At 37.0% G+C, this 18,879-nt stretch overlaps 1 protein-coding gene across 3 annotated transcripts in view; it reads left to right on the forward strand.

Moving 5' to 3' along the window:
• Positions 1 to 18,879, forward strand: part of SLC9A3 (solute carrier family 9 member A3) — a 60,874-nt gene that overhangs the window by 32,832 nt on the left and 9,163 nt on the right. For all 3 annotated transcript variants that reach the window (XM_074830182.1, XM_074830202.1, XM_074830192.1), the window contains exons 3-14: positions 728 to 888; positions 2,827 to 2,905; positions 3,722 to 3,899; positions 4,767 to 4,987; positions 6,936 to 7,138; positions 7,915 to 8,004; positions 9,835 to 9,905; positions 12,039 to 12,168; positions 15,387 to 15,502; positions 16,134 to 16,263; positions 16,796 to 16,972; positions 17,546 to 17,621. In XM_074830182.1, the coding sequence (XP_074686283.1) occupies positions 728 to 888; positions 2,827 to 2,905; positions 3,722 to 3,899; positions 4,767 to 4,987; positions 6,936 to 7,138; positions 7,915 to 8,004; positions 9,835 to 9,905; positions 12,039 to 12,168; positions 15,387 to 15,502; positions 16,134 to 16,263; positions 16,796 to 16,972; positions 17,546 to 17,621 (1,632 nt within the window). The remainder of the gene's footprint in view (positions 1 to 727; positions 889 to 2,826; positions 2,906 to 3,721; positions 3,900 to 4,766; positions 4,988 to 6,935; positions 7,139 to 7,914; positions 8,005 to 9,834; positions 9,906 to 12,038; positions 12,169 to 15,386; positions 15,503 to 16,133; positions 16,264 to 16,795; positions 16,973 to 17,545; positions 17,622 to 18,879) is intronic.

The raw sequence follows: 18,879 nt of genomic DNA on the forward strand, positions 1-18,879 counted from the left end.
CGCAGCCCAGAAAGCCAATTGCATTCTGGGCTGCATCAAGAGAAGTGTGACCAGCAGTCGAGGGAGGTGACTGTCCCCCTCTACTCTGCTCTCATGAGACTCCACCTGGAGTACTGTGTTCAGCTCTGGGGCACCCGACATCAGAAGGATGTGGACCTGCTCGAGTGGGTCCAGAGGAGGCCATGAAGATGATCAGGGGGCTGGAGCACCTCCCCTGTGAGGACAGGCTGAGAGAGTTGGGGTTGTTCAGCCTAGAGAAGAGAAGGCTCCAGGGAGACCTTATAGTGGCCTTCCAGTACTTAAAGGGGACCTACAGGAGAGATGGGGAGGGACTCTATCAGGGAGTGTAGTGATAGGACAAGAGGTAATGGTTTTAAACTGAAAGAGGGTAGATTTAGATTAGCTATAAGGAAGAAACTCTTTACTGTGATGGTGGTGAGACACTGGAACAGGTTGCCCAGAGAAGCTGGAAGTGTCCAAGGCCAGGTTGGCTTTGAGCAACCTGGTCTAGTGGAAGGTGTCCCTGCCCATGGCAGGGGCGTTGGAGCTAGATGATCTTTAAGGTCCCTTCCAACCCAAACCATTCTGTGATTCTGTACCATACTTTCCAGTTGATGCCTTAGGATCCCTGTTTTCAAGGATTTTGCACTATCTGCAATATCACAGTCTGTCATTACTATAGATAATACAAAGCTGTCTCTGCTTATACTTTGCTTTGGTTTTGAAGGCCACCTGAATACTGGACTGCTGGACTTCCTCCTGTTTGGCAGCTTAATTGCTGCTGTGGATCCTGTAGCTGTTCTCGCAGTGTTTGAAGAAGTTCATGTCAACGAAGTTCTATTCATCATTGTTTTTGGAGAATCGCTTCTGAATGATGCTGTAACTGTGGTAAGTAAATTAGATGTCTCAAAGTCACCCAAACTCTAGAGCATTTCTTCTGAAGTGTATTTTCCCCTTAAATGAAATACTGTATCATCTGTGTGTATCTACTCATGGGCTAGTGTAGCATAGCTCATGGTGTTCTCTGTCTTGCTTACAAACACTGTATTGCAAAGATTTGAGCATGAAAGCTATTTGGAGCCTGTAAGTCACATAAAAATATACAGTTCTGGGTTGGATGAGCATAAAAACATTTAAAATGATGTTTCAGGTGTGTATGTTTTGTTTGCCTTTGCTGTTCACGTAAGGCTTTCACAACTTACTGAAATTAGTTCCATTATTAGTTATATGCACACTTCAGATATATAGACAGTGAGAGAGATAATACTTGCCAAAGTGCTTGTTCCCTCTCTTTTACTTCAGTCAGATGTTTATCAAACAGATATATAACAAAGAGACAATTTGGGAAAAATTGTGTGACATTTTAGAAAGTTTCTGGTCTGGTTTGGGTTTTTTTGGTAACGTTAATTTCTGGGTTTTTCATTTAGAAAGAAAAGAAAAACTTAATAGACTTAAAACAATACCAAATTTCTACTGATGTTTTTATTTTGATTGAAACACTTTTCACACAAAATTTTTCTCAGAATAAAATACAGAAAAAAATACTGTAGTTTTGTAGTACAGTGCTAGTGGCAGGGACCAGGAAGTCCTATGGCAGAAAGATTCTATGCAACTGATTTATAGAGCTTCACTTTGCTTCTTGGATCATCTCCTATTTCGGCTACTGCATAACTCCAAAGGAGGGTCTGTTAGACTCAGTGACTTATTTTTTTGCAACCAAGACAGCAAGGTACTGTAAGGTCACTGACAGAAGCCTAACTGTTCACATGAGTTTGGAAATGCCATTTAGGGCCTCCAGAGAAACCTAATTGCCTTTAGATATCAGTCTCATTAGTACTTTTGGGGTATTACCAGAAACAAATACTAAAATAAACCCTTGATGAACTCAAGTATCAACATCACTGGCTTTTGGAAGGAAAGGAGTGTTTGTTAGTGTGAAATGAATTCAAACACTCACTCTACACATAAAAGAAAGTCTGATTGTTGAAGAAAATCCAGAAGAGAAGATTAAGCATAATCAAGAGTCAGAAAGCATAACCTATGAGAAAGTTTGAAACGACTGGAGTTCTTACCTTGAAAAATGAAAGACTGGAGGACAGAAGAAAGTGGATGATGTAGCATTCTTTAAATGTAAATATGTAAAAGACTACTGTTACAGAACAAAGCAACCTGTATGCCATGACTGGGGTAAATATAAGAATTAACAAGCTTAGCTGCAACAAGAAAAGCTGAGAAAGCCATAGTAAATTTCTCCTCCATCACTGGAGGAATTAAGAATAGATCAGACAGGCATGTGTCAAGAATGATGCTCACACAAACCTCCTTAGGCAGGGGTATGGATAAGGTGAATTCTTCACTTTCAGCACTATCACTGTTAGTCAATTATTTTAAAAGCTTTAGTACAATTATTATAGTTTATTCTCTTTTATGTTCAACTTATGTATGTTCAACCTATTTCAATCCAGTATCTTATTATTAGCATAATTATCTTATTTATTTTGCAATTAAATAAATCTGCCAAATACATGGATTTTAGAGGAAGAAGTTCTTTAGAAAACACATCTAGATGTAACAGTGCTTCTTATAGATAGGAATCATACTGAAATGAGAAATGGAAAGTTGTTCTTTTAAAACTTTTTGTTTCTTCTTGTTCCACTGCACTCTTTCCATTCTGAAAAATTCAAAAATCTGCAAAATCTCCCTCCACACGGAATTTCCCTCAGTCATACATAATTTCAGAAATCATAAAGTTGGGGCCCATAATGAGATTATTTTAATAGGCTTAATTCAGGAACAAATATTAAGTTAGTCTGCTTTTCTTTTCAGGTGCTGTACAACGTGTTTGAATCTTTTGTTACAATAGGTCAAGATAGTGTGACGGGGACTGAATGTGCCAAAGGCATAGGTGCGTAGAATTGAATTCCATATCACACCACTGATGTACATATGCAGAATTTTAAACAAAATATTATTATTATGCTATCAATAACTGTTATTTTGCAGCCCTTTCCCTTGTCACTCATATTCCCACTCTCCTGTGGCATAGACGAATATCTTAACAAAATAAATAAGTGAATATTCCTGAATATTTGGGAAACTTAATCAGATTTGTTTTCTTCTGAAGAGGCTCCACAGATGTGGAGTTCAGCTGTTAAGACCACCAAACTTGACAGCTATACATATTTTCTTTGTATTTTATAACATGTCCTTAGTTTCAGCCTATGCTCTCCCTGCATTCCAGGAAACTTGAGGTAGGCATTCTCACTCCTTATCACTGATTGCCATCAAGTAATGTTTGCCAGTGAGTATCAAGAAATGTTATTTAACTAAAAATTTAGTTATTGTTTCCCATTCCAAGCATGACATGATACTACATTATCTTATGAATCAATATTTTAACAGTGACTTTGGTATATTCTATAATACGGTTTTGGAAAAGCATTTGTTTACAGAACGTGGGAAAAAATTGTTCAGAGAAATGTAGTGGGTTTTGAATAAGCCTAAAATTGTGAGGCTTAACAGAAAGTAACCTTGTTTTGTTCTACAGAATGCTGCATTCACATACGAAGTGCTCAAAAGTAATTCATGCTGTTGCATGTTAGTAATAATTTTTGATGTGTCCTCCAAAATTTTCTCTGATTTGCTGGCCATACAGTAGAAGAGAACTATTTCAAACCATTATATTTCTACTGTGTAAACTGTGTTTGGTTTTGTTTTTCAGTGTCATTCTTTGTGGTAAGCCTAGGTGGGACACTGGTTGGCATTTTCTTTGCATTTCTGCTCTCATTGGTCAGTCGTTTCACCAAGCATGTGAGAATCATTGAACCTGGATTTGTGTTCATCATATCCTACCTGTCCTACCTCACAGCAGAGATGCTTTCTCTTTCCGCTATCCTTGCGTAAGTCTCTTTTTATTATTGCCTGTGAAGGGACTGAGAAGGGAATATGGTTTTTAAAAACATTGAAAAGAGAGACCTAAATTATATAGGACAAATATAGAATATGACACTCATGAAGCTTATGCGGAATATTAATATCTTCACACTGCAGTAGATTATAGTTTGCAAATACTGTCATTCTGCCTTGAAAAGGAATGCAAGTTTCCCAGTATCTGCTGTGCAACACGAGAACTTCCTTTGCAAAATACAGACTTGATTCTTTCCTCTTTGTGATTAATAACTAACAGTTGTCCATTTGTATTGACATCTTTCCTTATTATTTGTAATTAAAACAATATTTTTCTAAGGCATCATGTGTATATCTATTATTTGCTGCTCTCACTGTCTTGACTGGCCTGTTAAGGTTTGCTTAAATCTTGCCTGTTTTGGTTTGAGTAGCTCTGTGGTCTTTCTTCTTTTAGTATCCATTGATTCCTGGCATACCTTTCTCCTCAGTTTTACTTGTTATGTTTGTAGATGCTACAGTGAGTATATTCAAGATCTGAAAATCTTACTGCCAACAGATCATTAGTTTATGGCTAATGTAAACTTGATTTAAAATTTTGCATGTAAAGCTGTATGGTAACCTGAAGACAATTAAGGTCTGTAACTATCTAATGAAATGCTGTCTTCAGACATCTTGGGGTCACCTCAGGATGAATGTTTGAGATATGCTTTTTACCTCGATTAGACTCCACAATGGCTCCTGAGTGTATTTTTTCTTAGGAATTAGTGGTGGGTTTTTATCACTATGTGACAGACAGATGGAAATAATATTAAATGTCACAACAAATATTTTCTGAACAATTGCTGCTTTTTTTTTTCTAGGATAACTTTCTGTGGCATCTGCTGTCAGAAATATGTCAAGGCTAACATATCTGAACAATCTTCTACAACTGTCAGATATACCATGAAAATGATGGCCAGTGGAGCAGAAACTATTATCTTCATGTTTCTGGGAATTTCAGCTGTAAATCCAGACATCTGGACTTGGAATACAGCTTTTATTCTGTTGACTCTGCTCTTCATCTCAGTATATAGAGTAATTGGTAAGGGAATGATCTTCTTCCTGTCCTTGCATTGTATTGTTAATGCAATCACATATTCTTCTAAAAAAAACCAAAACAGAATTTCGAGTTTTAGACTTGTTCATTTTAAAATATTCAATTTATGGTTTACGGTTGAATTTATGGTTGGTTTTGGGGTAGGAGGGCAGATCTCTACAGTAAGCTTTATCATATGCTGAAAATATAGTAGGATTTCACTTTTGATGACATGTGAGGATATGACTAGCCCAGCAGTTAACATGAATCACCCAGTGGCTAACATTTGTAGACCCAGCACATGGTATTGGGAAAATCTCCCAGAGAAATGGACTTTGTTCTTTAGCTTTTATCCTAACAAAAGATGTGAGTCCTGTCAGCCACCTCTTTCCTTCAGCTCTTTCAATTTGGTAATAAAGAGATTGTCTTAAGCTAATTTTATGGTTGACTTCAGGTTTGAGACACACAGTGATGTAAGACCGTACATAATTACACTGCAGGTTCACTGGCTTAAGAAATAATTCTCAGGGACTGGTGAAAAACTGAGTAAATAAGATTGTGGCAAGTAGGGATTACCTACTGTCAATTTACTGGGCTTATACGTTTGCAAACATTTCAAAATACCAATGATGATTTGCCCAACTATGTAGTTCTACTATTTAACTGTTTTGTGAAATAGCAGAGGGGCTAAAATTGAAAAAAAGGCATAGATTGAAATACTTCTAGAGAGTAACACACATAGTGATTTGGTGTATGTACTTACATCTGGGAATAAATTAAATGTGTTTATTTACCTGTTTGTCTTGAATTAAATTCAAATAAAAGGTAATGCATCTATCTGGCTGGCAGTTTTCCTAGACACTGTATTATTCTGTCTAGAGATTCCTGGGCTGAATGAAGGGCCTAGCTCCATGTCCTTTCTAAACAGTCTGTAGCCATTGTTCATTTAGCCACCTCTCAGTAATCGCTGATGTGCATGAAGTGTTTAAACAAGTTTTCAGTTGTCACTTTTATTCCTGGAATGAGTGGTTAACAATCCTGTAATAAGTTTGATCAATAAATAGTAGATATTCAGCAATAACAATATGCATCCATTAAAGTAATTGAGCTTAAACACTGATAAATTACTAAAGACCTGATAATATTGGGCCTTACATAATTGCAGCTCTCATACCCTTGGAGGAGTCAGGTTGGTGGCATGAATTCGTTTTCAAGGTCCCCTCCACCAGAGGTCTTGCTTACAGTGATATACACAAGACACTTCCCTTAGCACAAGTTCAAAGTTCTCTAAAAAGAACTCTTTTGCACTGGCTAATAGTCCTGGCCTGGTGCAGTGGGACACACATGCTGTGCCATTCTCAGGAGCAGTGAAGCTGTTTTCCTTCTGCATGGTGGGAGCTCTGGGAGATGTTGTGATTTCTAGAGCTTTAGGTCTACAGCAGGCATCATCTAAACTGTAGGCCTGAAGACAGTGTTAGCATAACTGCACAACCCTCCATAAAACAATGACATAAATATAATTTTTAGTGACTTGTAAAGAGTACCACATTTATTCCCTAAACCAACATTGTTTCAACCCTTTTCTCTTTCTGTTGAAAGAACCTGTGCATATCACTGACTATGGTGCTAGAAATTCTGCTCTTTCTCAACTGCAAATTTCAAAGGTCAGCACACAGCAGAATTTCACCTGTGCTGCCTATGCCAGAGGGCAGCACTCTCAGCAGAGCTACTGTCTCACAGAAGAAGCTTCATTGGATTCCTTTGGCTAAATGTAAAGGGAAAGGTACCATGCAGGCCTGCCCTCCTTGGCAGTGTAGCAATACAGTGGGAAAAGTAGATGGTGTGGAAAATTTGTTATGAAAGCAGACTGGTGGTACCATTTCTGTTACACATGGTTGGGATATTGATGTTTCGTGAGGATGTTTCTAGACATGTTGGCATTTCTTTTTTCTAGGTGTAGTTTTACAGACATGGATTCTTAACCACTACAGAATGGTCCAGCTGGAGATAATAGACCAGGTGGTGATGTCATATGGTGGACTACGTGGAGCAGTTGCTTTTGCTCTGGTTGCACTTCTGGATAAGGACAAAGTGCATGAGAAAAACCTGTTTGTCAGCACAACTATCATTGTTGTATTTTTTACTGTTATTTTCCAGGTAATTCAACTTCCTAAGCATGCTTCTTGCAAGGAGAAGGAGTCCCCCAAAAGTACAAACGCTTAAAGCAGTTCTCAGCTGAAGGTTGCATATTGTTTCACTGAACTGAAAGCATAATTGAATTTGTAATTTTAGTAACAAAGATCCTATTTTATGTTTTCATATGACACCACAAGGGACAAAACACAATTTCCTCTGTGCTAAAAAATGTTCAGTCTTAGCTGCTTGGTATTAATAGTGCTCAAGTTAATATCTGATTAAACATCCTTCACCTCATGTGAATAACTATAGGGAACAGTCCTTTATATGGGCAAATACAGTCATTAAGTTGATCTACCTGAGCCTAAGTCCTTGTTTTAAAATATAACAGTAAGCAGTGGGACAAGAAAGTATTTATCATACAAACAAAATAGCACTTTCTGAATGAAAAAAACACATTAATTTAAATGGAGATAGGTCAGTGAATAATTTATTATAGAAAGTTTAATTGTGGTCACAAAGTCCTGATATGTGCAGAAAATACCACATTCAATGGTACAGGAAACACTACCATATTTTTCTTATAGAAGATATATTTTCCCAGTGGTTGGTGTCTTTTCAAAGCTTTGTAACAAGAGCTGAGGGTACTGGATTATTTTATCTTCTAAAGGGGACAGAGGAAGTATGAGAACCACCATATAACACACAAAAATGCTCTATTTCTCTTTAACAATGTCCAGCTGGAGGATAGTCTAAGATATATTCCTGTGTATTTATTATAATGTTTCAATCTTTAGGGACTGACTATAAAGCCTTTGGTACAGTGGCTGAAAGTGAAGAAAACTGAACACAGAGAACCAAAACTGAATGAGAAACTTCATGGCAGAGTAAGATATTTTTAAACAAAACTATGGTGCTTAAGAGAAAAAAACATATTAGAGAAAATTTCTTTTTGGAAGATAGGGGAGAATCAAATTTCAAGTGCCAAATCCTTCAAACATTTCAAAAGTTATCTGTAATTTTTCTTTGTCTTGAGTCCTGTGACGGGGTACTCAACTGAAGGTTCTGGTCTTTCACTTGAGAATTTAATGGGGTTGACAGTACTGGGGAAACAGCACGGCTGGAATATGCTTCTTTCTCTTCATCTAAAAGAGGAGGACATTTGTTTGAAGATTGGTAAGGCAGAAGTTGTGGAAGTAAATTTATTTTTCTTTCTTAAATATTATGGAAAACATGAAAGCAGACTCTGTAGCTTGCATGGAAAGGTAGTCTGCTGCCCAGTGCAGATGTTAATTATATACTGAAATTCCAGATTAATGGTATTAGTCTTAGTTCAGTGTGAATGCTGTGTGTGCCTGCATTTCTTTAATCTTTTAAAAGATTTTGAAACATGATCTCTTCCAATTCATTTTCACATAAGTTTTTATTCAGTAAAAGAAAACATACGTTTTCAATACAATAGGTTAAAGGACAGAAGACTATAAGATATCTTTCATGGCCTTTAATTCATAAACTTTTCGGATTTACACAGCTATCCTGCATTGAGTATTTTAACACATTCTTGTACGACCTTCTAATTTTGTCTGTTTTCACGTTGGAGGTTACCTGATGTGAATTAACAACTTAAGTGATGGACAGGGTTTGCTTCTGAGGAATTCTTTTACAGACTACTGAGTAAATACATTATGCTTTTGTTATCCAGCAATTAAAATTTCTATTTCTGTTGAAATATTTTACTATTTGAAAATCAGGATTCTTCCCCCAGGTGAAGAAATACAGTCTGTCTATATTTATGGGATATACCCTTACATGTCAGTTAGTAGTGCAGGTTAAGCAGTAATGTTAATCCTAACACTTTGTAAAGTTGTATGTACTAATTCACCACTTCCTAGAATATTCTAGCAGATATTGTGTCAGGAGGCACGGTGCTCCTAGAACGGTATAAATTGCAGACTTCAGAGAGAGGGAGCACTGTCTGTTCTTAGGGAGAAGGAGGGAGACAACTTATTTATGATACCATTTTCTCCACCTCCATGTCAGATATCTCCTGAGGCAGTAATTAATATTATATTCAGGAATAATCCATATCACCCATGTTGTTCTAAACACAGGATGCTGTATATTCTGCAGTAATCACTCCAATGTTCAGAGTGAAATGCTAACAACCATATACAGAAAAAGACCAAATTCCACCTGCAGCTGCCTTGGTTTGAATCAAGAGTTATAAACTTCAGAATCTCTATCAGCTGTCTAATATACCCAGCATGGGATTTTGTCCTAGATATCAAAAGAATGGTGCCTACTTCTACTGTGAGGGAAGTATGGATTCCTGACATGTCTAAGAGGAAACGCTAGAGAAATTTTTCAACTGATTTAATCACCGATACTAATAGTGGCTGATGTTCATAGGGCAGAAATGGAGATGGTGAGTCAATAAAGAGAGTCTTAAAATTGAATGTTAAAAAGAGAGCTTAAGTACCTTCTTGCTGAGACCCTTGTAATTCAAGAATAGTTAGTGAATTTGTAGAGAACTGGTTAGAGAGCTCAGGACCTTTGAAGAAAAGCATATAGTAGTTAGTATTATGGGAAAAATTTCTGCTTAGCAGCAATAAAATTTTTCTACATAGTCACCTGGTCTAACCTGACATAAATTGAGCTATTTTCTAATGATACCTTTCATTTCTATAAAGGTATTAATTCCACTTTCACTTTCCTAGGCCTTTGATCACATTCTTTCTGCTATAGAAGATATTTCTGGACAAATAGGACATAATTATCTGAGAGACAAGTAAGTAGTAACTAACTTGTAATGTTGAAATACTGCTAGGAAATCTTACATGTGAATTATGACTGTTTAAGCCTGTGAGTTTAGGGACAACAAGGATGTCAAATGTAGTTTAAAAGCCTATATACTGAAAGTACTGGAAATATAGCAAATGTAAAAATAGTTTATTTTTCTCCCCTACAACTTGAATCTTCTTTTTCTTCCACAGCTCAGATTAGGCCTTTGCAAATGCCTCAGTTCACATCCAGGGATCAGCTTCTCTCAAGATTTGAGAACTGGCTATTTGCTCAAGAATTAACCTAAAATGTTAATGTAATACTCCATTTCATGAACATTATTCGTGTGTGGAGATACTAAAAAAACTCAGCCATGACTGTGCTAGTTGCTTATCCTATTTATACAAAGGTTGTGTTCAGCAGTAATCTTGAGAGAAGCAAAAATTACTCAGCTGAAAGATACAGACACCATTTTCTTTAAAGTACGCATGAAGACTTACATTGTGATGGTCAGACTTCCATAATCTAGATGAATGAATGGGAGAAAAAGACATTAAATCTGAACATCTTTAAGAATGTTATTTAAGGTCAGGCAGTTCTCTCCCTGGAGTTAGGTCATTTCACAGGTTCAGAAAGTCATGCTTCCGACCTGCTAATGTCTTGCTAACTCATGTCAATTCCAATCCAAATTCCAATCCAATGTGGTTGTGTCAGCTTTCTGCAGAGCACTCCCCTACCCCTTGCTAAGAAGCTGAGTACATTAGCTGAGGTTTAGCATTATGCTCATATAACTATACAGCTCCTAGGCTGGAGCTAGATTGTATTTGAGCTCAAGCAGAATTGCTCACCTGTCTGTACCCAGGTATAGGGACAGTCTCCTTCCTTTCCTTTTGCTCTTTGTTCATTTATGCAGTGAAGAATTTTCTGGCATCCCAAATAGAACATCCTCTTTCTTTTGGTCTAAATTTTTAGTCTAGTTTTTGGGAATGAATTTCAGCAGGGTATAATGCAGGGAAATACACCCCCAGTTTTGAAATACTGTCTTGAAGATGAAGCTAAATATTTTTAAAGTGGCAGAGTAGAGTTTGACTTCCTAGATGTCAGAAAGTAATCTCCCTGAGTACAAGAGAAGAAGTAGCTTAATGTAAATTCACGGGTGCGTGGCTTGATGACTAAGGTATTTTGAATAAGACTACCTTAAGTCGTCTTCTTTTGGACTATATGTACATGAAAGTGCTGCTTTCTCAAAGATTTGGCAGTCCCTGGCATCCTCATCGATGTGCTCAGGTGTGGCAGCCTGAATTAGAGACTGCTTGTCAGATGTTCTGGCTAGAGAAGAGGCATAGTTACCAATTCTATGAATAATGTTTAACAACAAAAAGGTTTCAGCTGTCTGAATAAAAAGTTGTAAACTCAAAATAGCCATTGGGCAAGATGGATAGAATCGCTTTGAATAGTAGTCTCCAGAGTTGCCTCATGTGCTTTAGAGAAAATCTTGAGGAAGGTAGATGAAAAGTAAAGCAGCCTTTATCTTCTGGAGCTTAAATATGAAATGGAAGGTATCCTACTATCAGACAGGCTAGGAAGTGTGAATTACAGAAAATACACATAAATTCTATCCCCTAGAGTACATAAATGGCATGAATAAGGCCCTCTGTAAGTGTTTTTGGAAGGGCACTGTTGTGATCTGATTTTCTAGGCTGGCTGTCCTCCAGTACAGCTGGGGAAAAGCAGATTCCCTTCCAAAGGAGGAAAGCAAATTAAACTTTTAGAATGAAGCTATTAAGTATAACTGCGTAATCAGAAGTGGAAAAATAAGGTAGCATGATCTCCCCAAGTATAAAATGTCCTAGTAACTCTGAAATGGGATACTGTAATAATAGCACTCTTTCTGTTGTAGTAGTGTTTGGTAAGTGAACCTATTAATGCTTTGTGACAGCTGCATAACTCTGTAGCAGGCTTTTCCTTAACTTTCTTTAAATGCTAATTGAAAAGCTGCAAAACATAAATCCCTCACATTGCTATGTTCACCATTTTTTAAAAAGTGCTTAGCTCACAAAAATATCCTATATGCCAAACTAAAAATGCTGTGAAACTAAAATTGCTTGTTGCCATTAACACAGTTTGTTTAAATTATCAGGTGGTCCAATTTTGATAGGAAATTCCTCAGTAAAGTACTGATGAGAAGGTCTGCTCAAAAATCAAGAGACCAGATCCTTAATGTTTTCCATGAACTCAACTTGAAGGATGCAATTAGCTATGTGGCTGAGGTACTTATGAACACTTGTTGACATATTATAGCATCATTTTAATTTTGTTTTGGTTTTGTTTTTTGTTTTTTAATTTATATGAAACTTGCTATATTGCAGGAGATGTCTCAAAGAAAACTAATTTCTACTCTGCTTTTTTTTTTTCTAAATGTGTTTTGAGTCTCAATATCACCTGTTTGAGTGGCTGTAGTTCTTGGTATTATTCCTGATCCCCAAGTACGAGTATATTGTACTTATGTCAGTGTACTTTTCTGTTGGATTTTACGGAATAACTTTGTTTCTATATTAATTGCATGAAAAAATACTGTAATTCAAAGGAATCAGGCAATCTACTGTCTTTCTAAATGTGTCAACAGAGTCTGGCTCCTGCAGAACAGTGGTTCTCTGTGATGGTAACTCTGATTTGAAGAAGCTCACTTCCAAATGGTGTGGATATACGACCAAAGTAGTGGACTGCTATAATCTAATTTTGCCAGATCACAGTAATACAAAAAAATTGGGAAGGGTAACTTTAATTCAATGGAATCATAACATCCACACGTCAAAAATTAGGGTTAAAGTGATACTACAGAATCACAGAATTGTGAAGTTAGAGAAACTTAAGTCTTGCAACAGGAGAAATTTTTAAAGTTACAGAATGGAAGAAAGTTATTGGACTTCTGCAGGAGTACCATTCCCAGACTGGAGCAATGTTAATAGATTGTGTAAAAACTCCTAATCTTCTTCAGTATGAAACTGGCCACCTTAGTTCAAATCACCACAAATGTGCAGTATTCATACAGTGTAGAGGATATTTTTAAATGGAATATTTTAAGCGGTGATCTTTGAAGTGATTATCTAAGCCCGTGATCTCCAAGTGAACTCATTGTCACAGCTAGGTGATATACTAGTTAATTCCTTTAATTAAAACAAACACTATTACTACAACTGATACTACTACTACTACTAATCTCTTTTCTTTTTTTGAAAATGAGCTATAGCCAGAAGACTTCTTCCAGTGAAATGTGGAATTTCAAAGACTGAATTCAGAAAATAAGATTAAATTCAGAAATTATGTTAGTGTGAAAAATAGGGAGTGGTTCACAAGATAATACTTGCTTTAGAGATTTTGTAAATTATCCACTCAGTTTTCAGACCATTTGAGCTCAAGAACTAATTTTCTTTCTTGTGGTGCTTTCTGGGTCACACCTCAGAGGAAGAAAGTTAGATAATAACTTTGATGTTGATGAGCATGAGATTCATGTTCAGATTCACTGCTACTGTTCAGTAGATTCATTACAGTATTTTTTCTCTTTAACAGATGCAAAGGGCTCTGCAGATCACTAAGCCATGCAGTTTTAGCCCCAGAATCTTTACCCAATAATGTCTTGAATCCTATATAGTAACATCAGATTAAGTTAGAATACTAATTTTATGGGAGAGTTAGCTTTTTCATTATACCTTAGTATAGTTTACAACACAATGAAACTGACTTTTGCTACCCTAGTCCAAATATTATTTGTGTATATTGTGTCTTGCAGACAGTCTATTGGCAAATGTCTATTATCTGATAATAATAGACAGAGAAATTAAAAATTCTCCAGGTTCTACAAAAGATTGGCAACATGGTTTCTCCCAGTGGAGATTAGTTATATTAATATGCCTGACTAGTCATGAGTTGTGAATACTAAAGTCATTCTACCTTTCTCACATTAACATTTGCTTCAGTGATACACTGCTTTAACAACTTTTCCTTCACTTCTGAAATATGTCTTTGAGCCAAATATCGGTGAATTACAAACTGACATTGAAATTGAAGGCATTTCTTCCAGAAGGAGTAAAGATCTGCCTTCCCCAGCTACTCACTCTCTTCTCACTTGCAAGAAACTGAGGCATTTAAAACTATTTTATAATTTTTTTTTTTTTCAGCTCTGCTGTTATGCTGCATCTGTACAATAAACAAGAGCTTGAGAGAGTTCAATCCGAACCTAAATAAATTCCTTACAGTTGAGAGGGGAGAGCATAAGCCAGGCAAAATGAAAATAATCCAGACAAGGGAACAGAAGTGACTTAAAATACTTACAGTTTGTAACTTCTTCTGTCTAAAATTCCTCCACTGATATGGTATGCTGTATGTATGAAACATTAACCTTGATTTGAAAAGAAAGTCAGACACACTTAAGAAAATGGATAGGATGATGCTGACCCCAAATTTACTGTTTTTCTTTTAAGTTTTCTGCCTGCAGAGGCCAGAGTGTACTTCTTAATGTAATAGACCTGATCCAACACATACTCCTGTAACATGTATGTGGGCTACCACAGTAAAAGAAAACATTTGTTTGATTTTTTCTATGAATATAAAAATGTAAAGGGAACACAATACAGTTAAAGTTGGAGAAATGTAGATAAACTCTCTTTCAATATTCCTCAAGGGAGATGTTTTTTCTTGATGTATTCTTGATTACAGTTTGAAGTGTAGAGACCTGCTATGTGATTTCTCTCTGTTGTAATTCAAAACCATCGATGGGTTCAGCCTATGTAACCACGATGTCGCTCAATAGCTACCTTTCACCTAAACAATTATGCAAGCAGTAGGGAAAACTGTGAAGACATAAATCTGAGTTTTTCCAGCAATTCACTTCTGTTACACTAGTTTTAGAACTGAAGGCAAATCTCATCTCTTCGATATCTCATCTCTTCATGCTGTAACCTCCTTCAAATAGTCTTTCAGACTTCTATCACCACTTAACATTTGATGCTTCCAGTCTGGTAGAGAACAGAAAACTTAGTGTTGTATCTTTGAAAATGCTACTGTTAGGCCAGTAATGTGTTGAGTCATAAAAATCTGCATAGATATCCCTATGTACTTGATTTGCAATGTGGTACAAAGTAAAAAGTCCATTCCTGAAAGGGTCTGTGAAGAGAAAAGAGTTAGACTGCAAAAGTGCAAGGGTATAATTTGCAAATAGATTGAGGCCCAAGAAGTCACTCACCTCCTTAAAATCAATTTACAAGAGTGGAATATTTTTTCTCCTAGCTTTGTTCATTGGTATAACATCACTCAACGTAAAGAAACCGTAAAACCAAAAAATGGTTTGTATTCGTTACCTAAATACAACTTCTACCCTGCTTCTTGTGTCATTTGCATACAGCAGCCTCACAAATTATCCGCCTTTTCTGATACACATTTGCCCTAGGTGTTTACAGCTGTAATATGTCTTGTTTCCTTCTGTGGCCAGGGAGAGCGTAGAGGTTCCTTGGCATTTATACGTTCTCCAAGTACAGACAACATGGTAAATGTGGATTTCAACACACCACGCCCAAGTATGGTGGAAAGCTCTGTCTCTTATTTACTGTAAGTAACGTGGACTGATTGGGGGGTGGGGTTTTGTGGGGTTTTTAATGTTATATGTGGGGAAAAGGAAACAGTGCTACAAATTTTGAAAAATGCAAGTTACAGGGACTTCATTCACTACTTTTTGAACTTCAGTTAATCTTCTCTCCCACATAAAATAGGTATAAATACAGTTATATTGTTGCATTTTACACTCAAACAAATTTTTGCAGTAAAGGCTGGTAAGATGAAACAGACATCCACATGAAACAACTCATGCGCCTTTTGTTCACCAACTGCTATAGACAGGGCTAAATGTCATTTCTGTGTCTGCTCCAGAAAAAGTAAAGGAAAAAGAATTGCTTCTTCCTTAACTCTTTCATGATACTTTCACTGAACAGACTCTGTGTCGTGTAAACAGAGAAATGAATGCTACACCCACCTGAAAGACAAAAACCAATAATCTTTTCACATTTCCCATTAGGTGTTTAATCACTCATTTTCATTTAGCTTATTTTGACCTTTCCTTTTTTTTTATTTTTTAAACTTCATCTTCATTTCTTCCTCTTGTTCCCCATTTTCCTGTTTTTAATTCCTCTTCGGCAATGACTGATTTTTAAAACTGATGTTTGTATAATATACTCTCCTTCAGGAGAGAAAAAGCTGGACCAGTTTGCCTTGACATGCAAGCTTTAGAGCAGAGGAGGAAAAGCATCCGGGACACAGAAGACACAGTCGCTCATCACACCCTACAACAGTACCTGTATAAACCCAGGCAGGAGGTGAGAGCACAAGGCTAGCATTGGACTGTTTTCCAATCTAAAACTAGGAGATATTAGGGACCAAACTTTGGGAGTGAAACTCAAAAGGAAAGAACCCATCTGCAAAAACTACACCCTTGAGGAAGATAGGCTTTTTGTCTACATTCTTTCTCATTTATGAATTTACCTCTTTAACAGAATTAGTGCCTTTGATTTCAGTGAGGCCAGTGGAATGCAGAACTGGGTCCAATACAGGTTCTGAAGCAGGATTAAACAGAGTGTGTCAGCTGAAGTGATTCAGACACTTATAGCGAGAGGCTTACTTTGAATGACAGTCACTCTTACGTACTTAAAATTCCTGGACATACACCTGTTTCATGGTGAAGAAAGAGAAAGAAAAATAAGAGTTTCATTAATGCCGTCAGATTAGTCTTTGATTAATTCTTTTTTATGGAGTTGTCTACATTTGCATGACACTGACTGAATGCATTGATTCAGTGCTTCCAGCTGTATTTCTAAATAAATTAATATTGTCTTCCCTTCCTGGCCACAGCACAAGCACCCGTACAGTCGACATGAGATCATGCACAATGAAGATGAGAAACAAGACAAGGAGATCTTCCATAGGACAATGAGGAAGCGCTTAGAATCTTTCAAGAGTACCAAACTAGGAATAAACCATTCCAAGAAGCTCAATAAAATCCACAAGCGAGACCGTGGCCAAAAAAGGGTAAAATACTTTCAAAGGACCCAGATGTAGCCACCTATTATACAAACTAAAGAGGTGGGGAGGGCAGGGAGAACTCTGAAGGGTCCTATGTCCTGCATTTATCCCTGTCCTATAGAACTTAATGAACTTCAGGGCCTAAGCAAGAAGAGATTAAACTAAAAGATAACTCAAGGGGCATCTTCTCACATGCTGCTTTTCTCTATGCTTTGGGACCTTACCTCTGGGTGAGAGATTTTTGATCACTTGAAAAACAACAGACCTTGAGCCAGGCTACCACACTGTGGGAAGATATTGCAGGTTCGATGTAGCAGGGTAGCACGACAGTATAGAGCATTCCACAAAATTTGCATGAAACTAAGAGGGAAGGTACAGCATGCAAAGCCAAAGTTGTCTTCTTTTCCTGTGGTGAGTATGAGTGTAGGGGGGAAAATAATGACATCCATATTGAGTCTCAAGCAAAGATTACAAGAGATTTCAGGGTTATGCTGCTGAACTCGTGATTCCAAAGGATGTCCCTGCCATTGCTAGCTGATGATGGTAGTGTTTTTGGTAACTTTGTTTGTTTTCTTTCAGCGAAACAGCAATGTCATACCAAATGGAAAAATACCTTCAGAAAATCCAGTACAAGATTTTACTTTGAAGGAAAAAGGTAAAAAAGACTCAGACCAGTTTCATTAACTGCATTTTACCAGCTACATTGTCAGTAAAGCATCACTGAAAAATTTAATAATATGCAACAGTGAAGCTGTTATTAAAAAGGGACTTCTAGTCATAATTCAGAACTCAGAGTGGGGATCTGCTCCATGCTTAAATGCAGTGTCTCAGTGATTTAGAAGTTGTTTTTCTAGGCAGCTGGATGACAAACCAAATTTTAATTGGCCTTTACTCACATTTTAGAAATACCACATTTCAATTTTGAAAACAAAACAATGTGGTGCCTACAATGTAGGTGAACTTTCAGCTTCCTTTTGGATAAGCTGCACAGAGCACCTTTTGCTAACATTTTTCTTTTTCATCACAGCAGGATATGTCTGCCCAGGACACCTTGCCATATGAAATTCAGTAGTTGAGATGACATTCTGATCTGAGTTAACGTCCATTTGTTTAGAAGGGTCTGAATCAGAGTTGACATTAAGCAAGCATGTTGGAACTCAAGGAGAGTGTAGCTTTGAAAGGAAGACATAGTCAGAGTCCAGTTTCAGCACTGACTCACCCTTCATGAACACAGGTCAGCCTTGAAAGTGTAATCTGAAGCTGACTGGCCTAGGGGGAGCATCCCTAGCAAAAGTGTATTTTGCACGTAAAGACCCAAATTCTTTCATCTCATGTTTTAGACATCTTTTGGCATTGATGTCAGTCATAGCAAGATGTGATGGACGCTAATACGTTTGTTATGTAATTATAAAATAATATGTGTCACTTAAAAAACTGAAACACGGTTTAAAAGCCACTGAACTAATTATTTGTGTTCTTCCCTCTGTTTATGCACACAACTCCTTGATCTCAAAGAGAATTGAAGTAGAGAGAAATTAATCTTTTCTCAGTAGCTCCAAGCATTTTTCTTTATGTATGTTTTTTGAAACATTTTCTGTGCATTGTTTTACTTTGACTGACAGGGGCAATACAGGCTGGCTGAATAAGTATAATATTCTAGAACCTTTCTGCATGGGAAGAGCTTTCTGAATACTTATAAGTGGGCTACTCAGTGCTGTCTTGTTAAAGAACACTATGTATAGATGTCATCCTCTACTTTTTTTAAAAAAAAGCCTAATTGGAAGACAGCAAGAGGTTTAGCAGCTGTTGAAAAATTGATTCTACTGCAATAGAAGTAGCAATGACCTCACAAGCTTTGAAATCAGTCAGGATACTAATGCTGACCTCTTTCAAATGATGAAAATGCAGTAAGT

The sequence above is a fragment of the Strix aluco genome, chromosome 1, assembly GCF_031877795.1.
Source record: "Strix aluco isolate bStrAlu1 chromosome 1, bStrAlu1.hap1, whole genome shotgun sequence".
Taxonomy (NCBI): domain Eukaryota; kingdom Metazoa; phylum Chordata; class Aves; order Strigiformes; family Strigidae; genus Strix; species Strix aluco.